This window comes from Triticum aestivum, chromosome 3B, assembly GCF_018294505.1.
Source record: "Triticum aestivum cultivar Chinese Spring chromosome 3B, IWGSC CS RefSeq v2.1, whole genome shotgun sequence".
NCBI classification, from domain to species: Eukaryota; Viridiplantae; Streptophyta; class Magnoliopsida; order Poales; family Poaceae; genus Triticum; species Triticum aestivum.
Window position 1 is genome coordinate 186,776,610 of NC_057801.1, and position 16,987 is coordinate 186,793,596.

Below are 16,987 nucleotides of genomic sequence, written 5' to 3' on the forward strand. Positions count from 1 at the left end.
AGGTATGTCTCCAAGATTGCAAGGGATATGACATTGCCTTTATTGCGCTCGGGAATAAGTGGTCATAAAAAATAAAGGCTTGTTCTTGTTCAGTTGGTTGGCCACCACAAATTTTAGGGTATGGCTAGGTCTTGGTCGACATGGATTTAAACAAGTCTTAGTCAAGTGGCATATCATGTAAGAAAGAAAAAAGATCAAGCTAAAGAATTTTTTTACACGGATCTCGATATAAGATCTAACGAATGTAGCATCGACTGGGACTTAACCAAGTCTTGGTCGATTGAGATGTAGCAAGACTGTTTTTCTTATATGAAATGTTTTTACTGCTTGCATGTGACAGCCAGAGCCCAACCTTGGTGTAGAGACTACTCAAAAGTCAGATTTGAGGAATGCTCACACTTTGGTGTAGAAATTGGTATGTGTCACATGTTATTGTTTCCCTTTCTCCTTTCTGTGTCAAGAATGAAATATTAGTTTCGAAGTTTCTATGTATGTTTTCTGTGCTATTAAAATTGTCCTTAACAGGAAATATCTTCCTGTAGGTCAAAGATAAATCTCAATTGTTGTACTTTCTCAAAAGTATGCAACAACACAGATTTGTGCTAAGTATGATGGACATGATCAAGATCTTCATGCCACAACATGTTGACATGGAATGGAGAGGAGCCGAGGTATGGGTGGACTGGAGAGACACACTGGAAAGACAAGGAGGAAGATATTTTGCGAAAAAAGAAGAAATGAGAAGGACACATAGCATCCAATTGTATAAATATATTACTATAGTTGGTAGCTATGTTGGTCCCTCTTAACCTTGTTAGTTGAATTAGTTCTAGATGTAGTGTTTGGTTTTAACAGTATGTATGATCTAGCTGATTCTATTACACAAGATTTGTGGAACTGTAGAAATCCCTGGGAGCATTAACTACACAGTGTGAGGAGCACTAACAAGATGTGTGGAACAGTAAAAGTCTTTGCTCTTTTTACATGCTTAATTGCAACTCTAAAACAATACTCGGTTCTTATGTTTCAACTTTAGAATTACACAAGTGCATAATTTGACAATTTGTATTAGACGATGCCTAACCCATTGGCCTACAGTGTTGTTTTAATATTAGGAAATGAAGGCACTTTGTCATGAGTTATGTTGATTTCGGTTCCTTAAAACCGAAATATTTGTTCAACATCAAATAATTTGACTACATGTTACCCTAGAAATGACTATTCATCTCAAAGAAAAAAAAGATTGTTGCATCCATCCTAAAAGATGGCCCCACTTGCCGACTATCTAGCCGGTTGAACTTTGGGGAGCCTATTGGGTGCTCGTTTGATGTCCAAATATGCGCATAAGTAGGAGGTAGAAATGAGCTTCGACGTTCAAGATGACATTAATCATTTGTTTGATTCATTTATATGTAGCCCGCAGCAAAGCACGGGCGTTCAACTAGTGTATTCCAATGTATGAAATTTGTTTTGGTGGCTGAAACGAAATGCAAGTGAATTTTTTTTACTGCGTTATATGTGACCGTTAGATCCGACAAAAACTTTTTCTAGAGGAAAACAAATACTTAGTTCACTAAGGTTTACTCCGCCGGATCCTTGTTTATTTTTCAGGGTTCGGTTAGAGTTGCTTTTAGAGGCCAAACGACCGAAATAAAAATTTCGAGGGTCATTATTAGCGAAAATAAATAATAACCGGGCGTCCCCCCTCCCGTCTATATATCTACTCCAGCACCTACCGTCGTCCCAGCCCCACGAGTCCCCCTGTAATTAGGGTTCCCCAGATCTCGCCGCCGGCACAAGGTTTCCGATGGCTGCCCCAAAATTCTTCAACATCTCCCCCTACTCCTTCGACCCTCCCCCCCCTACACAATTCTCACGCCAGCACCCCCAGCCCGGACTGGGTCCTCCTCGACACGAAGGCGTACATCGCCGACCGCAGGAACGGCACCACTGCCACAGCCTTGGCGAGCAACGGCGAAGCCGTCGAGGTGACCTTCTGGATTGCCGACCCGCCGGCTCTTTCCCACTTCTCTGTTCACTGCAAGGAGCTTTTTGATATGGCGGAGGAGCCCCGTGTTATCTGTTCCGATAAGAAGGTCGCCATCCTATGCCTCCACTGGATCTCTTCTAAATTCGGCAGGTGCAAAGTTCTCCGTGACTACTTCGTCTACACAGCCAGATCGCTGAACAAGGCCCCCTCGCTCATGCGGCTCCCGAACCCATCCCCGCGTGTGTTCAATCCACGGGAGATGGGTCTCTTGCCCACAGTCGACGGGGAAGGTTTCGTTATCGCTGTTGTTCGTCCGCAGTTGATAATTCCAGGCCGATATGATCTCCACCTCTTCATCTCCAAGAACTGGAGATGGAGCACAAAGTCTGCACAATTGGACCCACAATTGGTGGCTAGGTCAAATATCGACAAGCACAAAACGGACAAGGTTATCCCACTTATGGAAGAAGGCTCACTGGGCTGGGTTGATCTCTGTCGTGGTATTCTGCTCTGCAATGTCCTCGATGACAATCCCAACCCTGTGTTGCGTTTCATTCCATTACCTAAGGAAGCGGCCATTAACAGGGATATCAAAAATTGTCCTTGGTTATACCGGGATGTCACCTACATCAATGGTCTTATCAAATTTGTTGCTATGAAAACATGGGAAAGCAGCACGCTTACAAGTAAAAGGACGTGTGGCTCCTCTGATGATATCACAGATATGCAATTCGATTCAGACTTGGAGTTGGACGACGACAACATGTATGTCATGGATGACACCTTTAGCTGGAATGCTGTTGCATGGGTCAGGAAGACTTCCCAGGAGGCTTGGACCTGTAACTGTGACGTCAGTGTTGATGACATTGCCATTGACAACATAAGGCATTTGCCTCCACTGAATAAACTCAGAATATCTGCCCCTACCCTGAGTATTCATGGTGATGATGCTGTTATTTATCTCACGTCTAAGTTGAACATCGACGATGATAATGCCTGGGTCCTTACAGTCAACATGACAAGGAAGACTTTGGAAGATGTTGTAATGTTTTCTGCCAAAAGATTCTTCTTGTTCAATATCACGTACCGTCCCTGTTCATTGTCCAAACATCTGGACATGACTGCAGATAATTGTGAAGGTACTTACTTCTATTAAGCAATTGCTCGTAGGAATCTGTCCTTTTCATTTTGTTCTTTGATTTTAGCATTTTTTATATTAGAACAGTCTTCATGTAGTGACTCTTCTTTTAACAAGGCTGTCCTGTAGTAATTTGTTCCATGTTGTTTTGAGTTGGTTGTTAACGAGGGATGCAAATTGGGCAGGCTTATGATATTTTGATGCATAAGGCTGTCCAGCGGCCTCTGCCGCAGTTTCCCTGATGCTAATGCATTGGGTTGCTCATATAACCGCTGCTGTAGACACTGCCTTGAATGCAGTGATTACTTGCTGCTAATTATCATTTATGTATCATATCTGGGTCTATAATTTCTTCATGCGTGGGTGATAACCACTAGTAATTACAACTTAGGCTTGAAGTAGTATTGTGTCTATTTCGTATTTATCCTCAATAGTTCTTCTGCTCTTGGGCCAAAGGACATGCACACATCTTTGAAACAATCATACAGTTATCTCATTTTACGGTTTACCATTTTCATCATCAATTACTTTGTGCTCAAAGGCAATAACTGATTTGCATGCTTACTCTGTTTTGCTCTTGTATTATATGCATAATATTTTGGCCATGGTGCCCACTTCAGGCTGCCATTTTATCATCACATCATCGTTTGTGACTATATTGGGCATGGGTTAATGGATGTTGTATGTTCTTGATGCAGCTGGTATCCAGATCAAAGGAGATGATTCTGAATATGATGCAGAGGACAGAACAGTAAGTGACACATGTTGTAGATCGACTAGATCCCTGTTGTAGGATTGTTGCTCTAGGATTGTTTAGAAAGAGTCGCTGCTGCCACCTGATTTTCTCTTTCATTGTTGTCCTAGATCCTTGTAGATCGGCTAGATCCCTGTATTACCGAGGACCAGCTGAAGTGCATCTTTACTCAATCTGGAGAACTTGGTCATGTGCAGATGCTTGTACACCAGCAACGTGCATTAATCAAATTCATTCACAGGTTCTAGAATTTCTTGGCTCTCCATGATTTTTTTTTGTCTTGCTATGTTTTAGATGTCAGCTTCATTGTTTTGCTGCATTCAGGTGTTCCGCTGAGAATGCCATATGTGAATACAATGGATTTTTGATTGGTAGGAATCACATTCGCATTTCTTGGAAATGTGACACTTCAGATGGATTGGTAAGCTAGCTATACGCAATATGATGTTGTTGGAATCTATACCGATCTTGTTTCCGTTTCTGCACATTTAATGCAATAATATTAACTGTGTTTACGATGAACCCAGCAAGGGGATGTGCAGAGCTACCACGTGCATCCACAGTTTTCTGGTGTTTACAGTTGCAATCCTACATTAGAAGGCACTTACCTGTACCAAAAGAGCAACAGATCAAAAGGCTATGGCTACCACCTGCAACAGCTGAAGCTGCTGCCACTGCCATATCGCAGCATTAATGGTGCTATTCAGGTAAGGCACTAGGAATTATGTGTGTTTCTTGCACAAGCTATTTGAATTCGAATATTTTCAGGGCAAATACATGCCTTAAAAAACAAAATCCATGATATCATTCTTAGTTTTAGGATTATTCATTGTTTACTAGCAAAAGAGCCCGTGCGTTGCAACGGGAGAAAAAAATTACACTTTGTAAGGTCTAAACCGCATGGACGGCATTAAGGATGTCCGGCAGGGGAAAAGCATCGGACTTCTTCGTCTTTGAAGCTAACCCTATCCGTTTGATGAGCTTCCGCCTTGGTGGATCGCATCGTCTCCACATGTCTGTGTGCATCATCTCCCAACCACCCAGGCTTGCACTACACGACAATAGCATACTCATCCTACTTCATGCCAGAATTTACGGTTCTATCCCACTCCTTTCTGTACTTGTAGCAGAAAGAATATTGGACTTCCTTTTACCCACATTTTCATGTTCATCATCTTCTGCCTTGCTTTGCTGTTTGCTCAACCGATAGTACATTGATATACAATAAAAGATGGGACAGACTCTTGCCAAAAACTTTAGCTACCTTCCTCGAGAGAGCGCCACCATCAAAGCATGTGCGTTTCAACTGGAGAGAAAACATGAAACCGTTAAGGATCAAACTACCCGTCCCTTGCTTTCTATTGGACGTGATGGAGAATAGAATAGGCAGTGCATCCCTCGCCACGGAAGAGCTACAACATGTCCATGGTGTCCGAGTGTAAAGCCACAATGAGTGTCGCCATTGGTGTTCTTGTCAACCATCGACCGATTCACAGCCAAGAAAGAGTTGCATCTTATCCATGCTGTCCGGGTGCAGAACGACGATAGAGTTATCATCATTGGTGTCCTCGTCGACTTGTTCCTCTCAAGAATCGTCGTGTAGTACTTCCCGCTCAGATTCTTCCTTCTCGGATGCCATATATGCGATTTGGAATAAATGTGTGGCCGGACGGTTCAAAATTAATAGGTCACATGATGATAAAATATTAACGCATCCTGCAGTTTCACATTTATAGTATTTAATATTTTTACATGTATGTATAGACAGTTATATTTTTAATTTTCTTACACATGTGTAAAGTCTCCAATGGTAAATTACATTTGACTGTACACAAAATTTCAACTACTACAGCTTAATAGGAACATTGTACTTTACCGAAACAAAAATAGGATGAAATAGTTCATGATGGGAATACGTAAATATTGTATGGCATTGTACAGTATCAATCATGGTGAATCTGAATCACGAACATTGCCAAAACTGGAGTTCTCTTCTCCCCCGAAATTAACAAAAAACATAACAATACAACACTTCTCACTCATATTTCCAAACTACTTTCATAAGGCGCAGAGAGCTGCTCCAGTGAGAAAACACACAAAAAGCTTCTACAATCCTGGGAGATCAGCGAAACATGAGAAATACTCAAGTAACAATGAATGATGGACTGAAATGCAAACTGTAGTTCTGCAAGTACGAACATCTATCCTCTTAGATAAATATACATCTATCCTCTTATACAGATAAATATTTTTGCAATCTATCACTTTTTCCCTGAAGCCAAGAATCGAAACACTATGAGGTATTTCTGAACTGACACATACATGTTAGCAAAGCCATGACTGCATGTGAAAGCATATATCTGTAGTTCTTAATTAGCGGCAAGTATGCACTGCAAATTGGAATAATTTCAGGCATTGAATTAAAAAAAGAAATTGAATTGTTAACAGAAAACATATTGCCTATGTTGATCGCCTTTTTTTGCTGTGGTCATGCTCTATAAACTTTGAATATCACACATAATTTGTATTCTATCTCAAACAAAATTGAACAAAAGGTTTATAGCTCATTCCTATAACAAACCCGACTGCCATACAGAATAAAAGTCTACAGCAAATTTTGTGAAAAAAGCTAGAAAGTAGAAATCTTACATCTTTTTCAAAGCTCTGGCGTTTATTGGCTTGGAGCTCCTGAACCTGCTTTTCAATACAGTGCAAGTCAAATCTCAGCCTCTTGTCATAGTCATAGTATGATCTCCCCTGAAATCCTCCTCACAGGCCTCCATCTCGAAACCTTCATGGGCTAGAGAAAAAGATAATAAAACATGCCAAACAGATTGAGAAAAGTGACATAATAAGTATCTATTGGAAAGATCGAGCCTAGGATTATCTATTTTTTGCTTCGTTGTGCATTGCATCTGCAGTTGCACAAAAAATTGATCATTGCATTCTTCTAAATCCAGAATGTCCAGTCTTTACAATCTACTCCCTCTGTTCCTAAATATTTGTCTTTTTAGAGATTTTTCAAATGGACTACCACATACGGATGTATATAGACATATTTTAGAGTGTAAATTCACTCATTTTGCTCCGTATGTAGTCACTTGTTGAAATCTCTAGAAAGACAAATATTTAGGAACGGAGGGAGTAGCTCATTACAATCATCATACAGGTAAGTTCAACATTGAGAAAAGAAAGAAACAGAAAAGAAAAAAGAGGAATAGGCAAAGAAGAAATTGTTGCTATACTTTTGCTAGAAGATAACCCAGCCTATATGACTACATCGATCTAGGCAAAGATCTTTACCCAACATCCTTCTCTCTAATTATCAAAAATTCATGATTGGAATCAAAACCAAGCAAACTTTCATATTGATCTGCCTACACTTTATACTTTCAACACCAACCGTACATTGCACATTATCCACAATGCAAACTGAAAGATATGCAGTTCTTGTTTGAGAACCGAAGAGATATGCATGCGTATCATAGTACTGAAAGGGGTATATAGAAAAGCTAGTGTTGTGGAAAATCAGAACACAAAATTCGAATTATTTGGTGTGCGAATGGCGCTTACACAATCTGAATCTGATGCCGCTCGGGCTCACTGTTGTAGAAGGTGCAACCGCTGCTGAACGGGAACAGCAACCCGGTAAAGAAGAATTGAATACTACATAGAAGACATCATGGAGGGAAATATGATGCACCCAAAAGGCCAAAACAACACCAATTTAACCAATAGCAGAGTTTTGAAAGGCACTCACATACCTAGTTAGTTAGTTATCTAAATTGCATGATGTGTGAGATGTGCCTTCTTGTTTGCACAATCACCATCCATGGAACTTCCTCCTTTCTTGGGTACAGGATGATTTCGAATTCATCTTCTGGACCTCCTCCTTGGTGTAAATAAAGATCTTGCACAGTATGCTGCAGAATTCTCTGCTGACAAGATAATATAGTAAATAATAGGAAGGGGATTTATGTTGTATACACATAAAGCAAGCATCAAGTTACAGGGCTTACTCCCCCTCTGTCAGTATACACCATCTGTCATTCTCTAGTGCAAGAGCCAAACTAATGCATTTGTTGGGCGTGCCAGCTCGTGTGTGAATCATCCTCCACGTACAGGCCACCCCCTCCGATCCTCCTCTGAGTCATTGAGTCCATGCGGCTCTATCCGGCCATCCCTGCTGCCGCCGGCTTGCAGGCTCTCGTGGGCCTAGCCAGGGTAGAGTGGAACCATATAGCATTGGTCTGAACCAATGAGAACTGATCAAATGTTAGGCACTGCTAATAAAGGCTGCAGGCCAATTACATGAACACCAATGAGAAATTGCACAAGAATGAATTAACATAGTGGAATTCAGGTAGCCAACTCGAATGGAAAAACTGAAGGACATGGAAAAGCAATGTCATGACCCTTCTAGTCACTAAATTGTTCAGACTCCCAGAGCATATACTAAAGAACATACAGAACTCCCTCTATGAAGAAATGCAAAATATTTGATCAAGACTGTTGCAACTCCTGTACCATTTTTTTGTGAACCTCTTCAAGCTGTTATAATATGAAGACTTGCTATATATATTTTCAGAGCCAACCAATTATGTATACCTTAAGCCAATTAACTACAGAGATGTAGAGTGGAACCATATAGCATTGGTCTGAACCACTAATGCAAACCTTTAGACAATTAAGTACAGAGATTTAGAGTGGAACCATGTAGCACTGGTATGAAAATTTTGTCATACAGCAGCTGTTCTTCTAGATAAAAATTTAGCTAGCTTTATCACCTTTTATTGCTACTTCCAAAATAGTCGATTAAATAATTACCTCTGTGCCATCACCATGAGATTAGTTTACCTTTTCTTATATTTTTCTGTCATACAATAGCTGTTCCTCCTAGATACAAATTTAGCTAGAGTTATCACATTTGATCGCTACTTCTAATTATTGTTTTTCCTCAAGAGCATCTTGTAATGAGGACAGGGGGGTGTTTTAGGCATTGACTTGTTCAGAGCTTATGTAGTAGTTGATGAAAGATGCAAATTGATTACACTGTAGTATGTACCTCAGGTCGGACAAAGTTCCGGCGGACAGTGGAGTACGTGCAGACGGATTTCCGGCGACGTCAACAGTGTACAGCGATGTCAGAAACTTGCAATACGACGATGAGCCAAATAACTGCAGATTATCGCAGAGTTAGAACACACAAGATTACTTAACCTTGCAATTAGAATACAAAGGGTTCACTGATGTCTTTTTTCCTATATGACAGATGCAAATTATCTGGATATGAATTGGGTAGTATTTATTACATTGATTGATGGGACTGTAGCAATAACAAAAACTTTCAGTAGCAAGCTACATCTCGTTCTCTATCTAAATGTACATCAATCAGTAGTATCTATATAAATGTGAAGCAATCATACATCAATCAGTAGTATCTATATAAATGTGAAGCAATCAACACTTCTCTCTCTCTCTCTCTCTCTCTCTCTCTTATCCACAAGAGCAGATCAGTAGGCGTTGGACCATGTCTCTCATCTCTGTTCTCTCTCTCTCTCTCTCTTTCTAGCAGCAGCGACCAGTAGCAGTTCCATCAATCCCTCTATCTAAATGTGCAGCAATCATCGTCTCTCTCTGCTCTCTCTCATTCTCACATATCTCACCAGCAACAGCGTCCAGCATGCCCTCTGCTCTCTCCCTAGAGAGAGAACTCCTCGTCGGCAAGGGCGTATGCCTTACCAGCTCCCAGCTCACCCGCCCCACCGCGGAAGCGACCTATCCCCTACACAGCATCGAGGGGAGGGGCGGATTGAGATCAATCACAGAGAAAGAGATGAGGGGGAGGAGATCCCATAGGGACGTGAGAAGTGCGACGGGAAACACTGAGGCGGGCTTCTGCTCCAAGTTCTGGGAGGAAGACGGAGGCGAGGGGGGCCAAGAAGGAAGGAGGAACGAACCTGGGGCCGCCGGAGACGAGCCGGCGAAGCCCTGCCCGGAACCCTAGCCACGTGGGTGGGGTTGCAAGCGGGCGGTAGAGGACGGGAGCGGAGAATCTGGTCGGAGGGGAGGGAGGCGCGGACTGTGAGGAGCTCGGGAGCGTGCTGCACGGCGTCGGAGGTCGCCGGAAGCGGCCGGCGCAGGTGGCGGCGGCGGCGAGGAGTTCGTGGGCGAGAGGTAGAGGAGACGAGCGCCTGTGGTCTGTTTGCTGCCGTATTTTTTTTCCTTTACAAATCTGCTCGGATCACAGGTTGAATACTCCAAAAGATAGGGAGTTTTGTGTAAAAACGAAACGTTTTCCTGGGTAACCACTTAAAATAGGACCGCCGGTTGATTTCGAAGAAACGCGGGGATGTTTTTGCAAAACTGCCACGACGGACGACCAGAAGCAATAGCTGGTTCATTAGTAGGTAAAGATTGATGGTGTCCCGTGCTTGCTCTTTGGTGTTGCGGATTAATTCGAGGCCAGGCGATCGTACCGCGTGCAGTCTGTGACCTGCTCTAGAGTGTGCGAAGGAGGAGCATGTCGAGGGCGCAGCTCACACTCTGGAATGGCCTTCGCTTGGAAACGGCAGCAGAGCTCGGGAACGACAGTGGCAGGAGGGAGGGGTGCTTGGGAAAGCGGTGGCAGGAGGGGGGTAGAAGCGGTCGTCGGCAGATGCCGCCATGCGGGATATTGGGGAGATGATGCACGCTATGAAAAGGTGTAGAAGGGGCGGGGAGGGGGGGGGGGGGGGTGTTCCTTTTCCACCGTGTGAGAAGAGGCTGGGATGAGATTTTTTGGTGCCTCCCTATTTCTGGGGCTTGTATAGGGTCTCTGCTGGAGACAGTTTTTTAGCCTCAGCCCCAGTAATCTCTTTAGGAGCCCTGCTGGAGGTGATACCCTAAAACAGTGCCCCTAAACTGATCTTTAGTGGTGGCCTCAATTTCCAAGCCCCCCAAAATGTTCCCGACTCCAGCAGAGCAGCCCCTATTCATTTTCTCCATAGTTCAACATGTACTACATGATTATTCTTGGCTCAACACCAAAATATATTAAAAACATATATTTTTAATGCATAGAATTCAACCACCATATTCAGATTCACAATTTCAACACAATAATTCAAATTTAATGCTTTTGAACATAGAAAAGACATACCCCAGTAGTAAATATCATGCAAACATCCCAAACATTTCATGCAAACATATGAACTAGCTCGTGTGAAAACATCATAAAACAGTCCAACAAAATAAGTAAAGCATATGGCATCCAAAAGCACATCCCATGCATCCATGTAGATCAAATCTGGCTCATGTTGCCGCTGGTGCCATTTCCATCGATGCTGCCACTACCTATTTCAGCAGACTTACAAACATATTAGGAATATTAAGGAATGTATAATGGGAATATGCTATTTGCAAATCAGCAGCCAATAGCGTACATAAACTGTTAGATTGGACTTCTTTTTGGGAGGAGTTAGATTGGATTTGGCAAGATATTAAAGACTGCAACAGTGTTTCGCGGATTCATTATTGATGGGCAATCGGCAGACAATTCTATGATCCTACTGATACCACATAAAAGGTTCAACAATTTTGGCAGCAAGCATCCATGATAAGCAGTTATTCTATAATGTAGGGAAAGGTGTAAACCTGCATCAACTAATTAGCATGCAATTCTTCTCTTTTCTGAAAACATTCTAGTACTACCTCCGATCCATAATAAGTGTCGCAGTTTTGAACTAACCACAGTTCAAAACTGAATCAATTATTTTGGATAGGAGGAAGTAACAAATAGCATGCAATTTCACTTCCTTTCATCCCACAATTTCCTGAACAGTACTTCAATAGCAATTATCAACCTAGTGCCAGCAAAATCATCTCTCTCGGTGAACCATGAACACAATTTTAAGGCACACTTTTGTGATGCAATTTGGAGGTATCAATTTTTTGGACGGGCAGCTTACTATAAATCTGGCTTTTAGCGTTCACAACACAGATTGCATCGGAGCACAAAAACAGAACAAGCAAACATTTACCTTTCGGGCCCCTCGGTTGTGAGCATTTCTGACGATGCGGTAGCTGCGGCATCTTGGAGCAGCTCGTCAAAGCCAGGATTGGTGTGGCTGAGCTTGACGGCATGACAGACAGCGGTGTGGCCGGAGGGCCCTTGCGCTGGGTGCACAAGTTCTCGAGGGCGGGAGAATCTGCAGTGAGGGGTGGCTGCGGGCCACGATGTCTCGTTCAACACGGTGTGGAGGAGCTCCCATGCCTGCAGCAGTGGGACATTGCAGTGAGTAGGGACACGGGTGACGGAATCTCCGATTCGACGGCGTACTCGTCAGTGAGGTTAACGGGAGGGCAGTGATTTTAAGGGGAGGGCGAGCGAGGGTTGAGATGGAGCGGTGGGAGGATGGAGGAAGCGGTTGCTGGCACTACCGCTACCATGGAGGAGAGACGATGGGACGCGCACGCGCGTAATTTTTTCGTGCCTTGCAGAACGTTGTTTAGCATCCCTGCTGGAGACGCTCCATGGGACTTCTTCTGTCAGTTTGTGCTAGCTGTATGCTGCTGGCCTGCTACTTAGCTGTGCACTATTATTCCTGGTTAGCCGGCATAACGGTCGCTAGCCTGCTAATTTAGCTGCACACTTCCTCTATACTTTGCACTACTCTAGTTTGTACAAACACGACCAGACGAGTAAGGGCTATTGAACACTTTGCAAAGCAGTTTCTTTGGCAGTTAAAATTGTTGCACTCAATGAAGAACTCAGAAAGACACAACAGACCTGTTTTTGTGTGTTTGATGCCTAACCCTTTTAGGGATGAAAATGGAGTGGTAACGGAGGGAACTAGTGCTTTCACATTTGCTTTCATTTTTTTTTTGCAGAAACAGAAACGAATACAGGAACCACGTAAACAAATACAACAAGAAATAAGTACCGAAAACAAAACTGGACTGAATACAACGCGGACACAGATGGAAGCAAGTGTACAGCGGAACCAAAAAGCCCCTTGAACCTTAAGAAAAGCACAAATATGTGAAATAGATGGAATCGATCCAAAACTACAAGGGAATCAACTCTTATTGCCGTAAAAGAAAGGAAACCAACAAAATATTGAACTTTGCGTACACAAAAACTTGGCATCAAACAACCAAAAACATTGACATATTAGTGCAGCTCAAACCACGATAGTGCTCCGGTGACATACTCACTGGTAGACTAGAACACAACAGTAAATTGGGACACACATGGGCCATTGTGCTCATTGTGTGTTTGTTGGTCTATAAAACAGCCATATGCCCATATTTAAAACGGAAAGTTCCGTATCCACGGATTTCCGTTTCCATGCTTCTTCCAGCAGAAAATGCCGTTCCATTTTTGTTTTTGTTTACGGATAAAAATTTATCCTTCCATTTTCATTTTTGTTTTTTCTCTCCTGGAGAAACGGAAAGTTTTCACTCCGCTTTCATCCCTACCTGTAAACTTTTGCGACGAAGAGTGTTCATTGTAATAGATTCGTATATCTGCACAACACTTGATGCGGTCAACCAGAGAACGAAATGCATTGGACAGTTAAACAATTATACGCTGGGCCTATAAGCTCAGTACACTGATCGCAACTGCCGGCCATGCCATGATCTGCTGGAGGAGGCTTAGGGCTTAGGCAAGTGCGGCTATTTAGTAGAGGACTGGTTGAGTGGTCCGGTTGGGGTCAAACAGTTTGTGGTTTTAATTGCCCCTAAGACCTAGCGAGCTGAACCATCAAACCTAATATCAGCTTAATGAGGGGAGGGCCAGAGGATTAACTCCACCTGCTTCCATCCATTAGTTTGTCTGTACACTAATCTAAATGAAGTTTAATCGGGACCAAAGGTAATAACGTTTGATTGGGGCTAATGTTGGGTTCCCTAAGAGTAGCTGTTTGGAGCCAATTAATATCAAATGATTTAATTCTTTCATCGTGCGTGCTTTAATTTTTGTTCCATATTCAAAGGATTGGATGTTGCCTAATCTTTGTCCAATGCTGCTGTTTTATTTGCAGTCATGATGCTGTTCCTGGACGGTTGCCTTGGCCAAGTGACATATTCTGCTGTAAACTGTAGTGTTCTGTCGTATGGCCCTTGCGCTTTCATTCATGGTCTTTGTGGCTTTCGTGGTCTCTGTTTGTGGTATGGCCGTTGCGGCTTTCGTGGTCTCTGTTTGGGGGAGATTTCCAGCACTTATCATGCACCACATTATGCACTTTTTGAAGCCCTACTTATTATCTTGGATCTTATGTATTAAGGCCCTGTTCGGATATCCACCAGATCCGTGGAATTAGAAGAGTTGTGGAGCACCTAATTTGCAGCTCCAGTATTTTAGCCTACAACTCCGCCGGCTCCGCGGAGCCGAGTCTGGGAGCGGAGGGACTCTGAACACCCCCTAAATATATTACTCCATCAGCCATTATGTTTTAGAGAAAAATTCACTCGTGGTCACTAAACTTGTCGCTGAATTCACTTTGCTAACTGATTCCTAAAATACTGTCAGCGAATTGTCTTGAAGTGGCTCACATGTTAAGTGGTCACATATATGGTCACTTATGAATTGATATATGTAGCGCTTGCTGTACTGTGTTAGTAAAAAAAAGCATTTGGTTGACGGGTCCAACCGCCACATGGGCGACAATGTGGCCTGACATTCTGAAAAAGGATCTGAGCCCTAGAGAAATAATAGCATTCGGTTGGCCGGTTCAACCGCCACATGGGCGACAATGCCCATGTGGCCTAACATTCTGAAAAAAAAGACCTGAGCCCTAGAGAAATAATTTTGATATATGTAGTGCTTGCAGGCGTCACGTTTGGTTGGGCCAGTCCCACCACCAAATTGTATCTCATAATTTGTGGTTTTTTGATGACTATAAAGCTTGATTTATATACCCCCTAAAAAAATACCTACATCGTTGAGAACTTAAAAATTGTTGGTTCCAGTTCGTGGTTCAGTGGTGGACGTTTAATCCCGGTGTAGATGAGATGACGGACATTGATTTTGTGCTTGTTTTATTGAGAAATTCAAAGAATTAGCTTTTGAAAAGATATAGTACATAAAAAAGAGACGCAATAATAAGATCTTAAAAAAGATAAGGTTTCTTGGGCTGTGCTACCCGTCGGCATGTGGATCTTTTTAAGAGATCCACTACCTCGACAATCGTTAGATCTAGCGCTATTAAAACTCAGCTTCGTCCTCACTATTGCAACAAAGACGGTGTCGTCCTCACTATTGCAACAAAGACGGTTGTTATGGTTTTGTCACGTCAGATATCCTTGTAAAAGGACTAAGTCTGGAGGCCATCACAACTAGGTAAAAAGTTACCCAAGTAAGGCCCCTCACAGTGAAGGCAAAGACTTACTTCCTGTTTGATTGATATTGACGATGATCTCGATTACAAGGATTCACTGACCTAGCTTTCGAGAGATTGGCTTCCCTTTATATAATAGGTTGAGTGCCTAGGTTTACAAAATATTTCGAGTCGTACCGTGTACCCGTATCCTACTCTAATTCCTATCCATCTTGCTTCGAAGTTAGGAAATTCTACACGTGGCCTTGGCCTTCTTCACAAGCCGGCCCGCAAGGCTCTTCCTTAGCCCGACCTTTGGTCGGGTCTCGCTATGGGCCTTCAGTCCTTTCCTTGTCACATCACCATGACCCGAAAAATAGGGTGACACGTAGTGCCTCTGGGCACTTCGCTGTCATACCCTGAGCGAGGTCTAGGTCGTGGGTAATCTATCATCTATCATTCTTAAGAAGTTGCTCCCCACTATAGCAATTCCCCCTACATGCGCACTGTCCACATCAGCATGATGCTACATCAATGGTCTCTCAACATGCAACCTCCACATCACCGGTCCACTCAGATCAGCAATTCTACACATGCATAACGCATACCACGTCGTCACCTTGGTGCTCTCCATTACCAGCGACAACGAGCATATACCGAACGACCAACCGTCTCTCGGTTTTCAGCCGAAAAGCCACGGACCCTTCTGTACCCCGAAAGAAAATAAATCAATCGACCACCATCTCCGCCAGAAAAAAGAACATCAATTTCTCCTCGATGACTGGGAGCCGATCTCTGCGTCTTCCCCGGCACCCGTTTTGTTTGTCGAGACGACTCCCCTGGAGCAGCAGTCCTTTTACCTCCCGTCTCTATCTCTACCTGTCATATCATTTGCCATGTTTACATGGGTGCCATCATATCTTCTGATCCTTTTTGGCTCATGGTCAGTAAAGGACGTTTTTTCTATGCATTTAGTTGTTGCATGCCATGCCTTAAGTCTCTATGATATGTTCCTGTAGAATGTTGTTTGATAGCTCTAAACATTGCAACCTGATGTTATTTCTGCAAAGTCTGAAACTGTTATTATTTGCAATCTTGCCATGTCTTTTTGAGCATGTTCTAGTGATTTATGGAGATAGCTCAGTGTTCATATTTTGTTATGCTTTACCTGTAAATGATGTCCATGCCTTTTGTTCTCATGTTGGGTTGCTGTAGCATGTTGTTTTGATGCTTGCAAGATGCCTAGTTGCTGTTTTGGACAGCTTGTCCTTCAAACTTGTAAGCGTGTATGTGTTGAACCGTTGCTCCGTTTTGAGTGTGCTCTATATGAAACTTGCTTGATTTTGCATGTAGCTTCATATTATCATGTTGCATCCATGTTTTGAGAGTGTTTGCTTGATGTTTGTACGCATTTTGCTTCAATGCCATGTTTGACTTGTTTTTCTCATATCTTCTAGGCCGTAGCTCCGAATTAAATGAACTTTATATGCAACTTGACTAGAATATCGTGTAGATCATATTGGTGCATCTTAACTTGCTGTTTAACAACTTGAACATAAGGTTTATTCAGATCTGGACCAATTTCTAAATTTGCATATGAGGGCTTACCGGAATTGTTATATGTTGTTTCCGGCCTCATTTAAACTTGCCTTGATGTGTTGCTCTTGTTTGCATCATCTCTTGCCATGAGTACCTTCATGTAGCCTTGTCATGCATCATACTTGGTTGAGCATCATGCCTTGTTCATGTGTTGTGTGTTTACCTTGTTGTTTGCTTCTTTCCGGTTGTGCTCCTTCTCGTTA

The 16,987-nt window shown here is 42.7% G+C and overlaps 1 protein-coding gene and 1 long non-coding RNA gene across 10 annotated transcripts; one reads left to right on the forward strand and one right to left on the reverse strand.

Annotated features, from left to right (window-relative positions):
- Nucleotides 1–1,755: 1,755 nt before the first annotated feature.
- On the forward strand, nt 1,756–14,351 carry LOC123069287 (uncharacterized). The gene is made up of 6 exons (XM_044492100.1): nt 1,756–3,129; nt 3,827–3,879; nt 3,993–4,123; nt 4,207–4,303; nt 4,410–4,589; nt 13,911–14,351. The coding sequence occupies exons 1-6, from the start codon at nt 2,058–2,060 to the stop codon at nt 13,914–13,916; spliced, it is 1,539 nt and encodes a 512-aa protein (XP_044348035.1). The 5' UTR covers nt 1,756–2,057; the 3' UTR covers nt 13,917–14,351.
- LOC123069288 (uncharacterized) lies at nt 5,169–10,104 on the reverse strand. 9 transcript variants are annotated; one of them, XR_006432436.1, is made up of 7 exons: nt 9,843–10,099; nt 8,948–9,060; nt 7,902–8,132; nt 7,647–7,817; nt 7,456–7,548; nt 6,532–6,682; nt 5,169–5,188 (listed from the first exon to the last, which is right to left on the reverse strand). It is a non-coding gene; the product is annotated as an uncharacterized lncRNA (long non-coding RNA). The 9 variants fall into 9 exon arrangements; XR_006432432.1 differs by lacking the exon at nt 5,169–5,188 and adding an exon at nt 5,197–5,598; XR_006432434.1 differs by lacking the exon at nt 5,169–5,188 and adding an exon at nt 9,549–9,667 and having other exon boundaries at nt 5,787–6,682; nt 7,902–8,147; nt 9,843–10,104.
- Nucleotides 14,352–16,987: the final 2,636 nt, after the last annotated feature.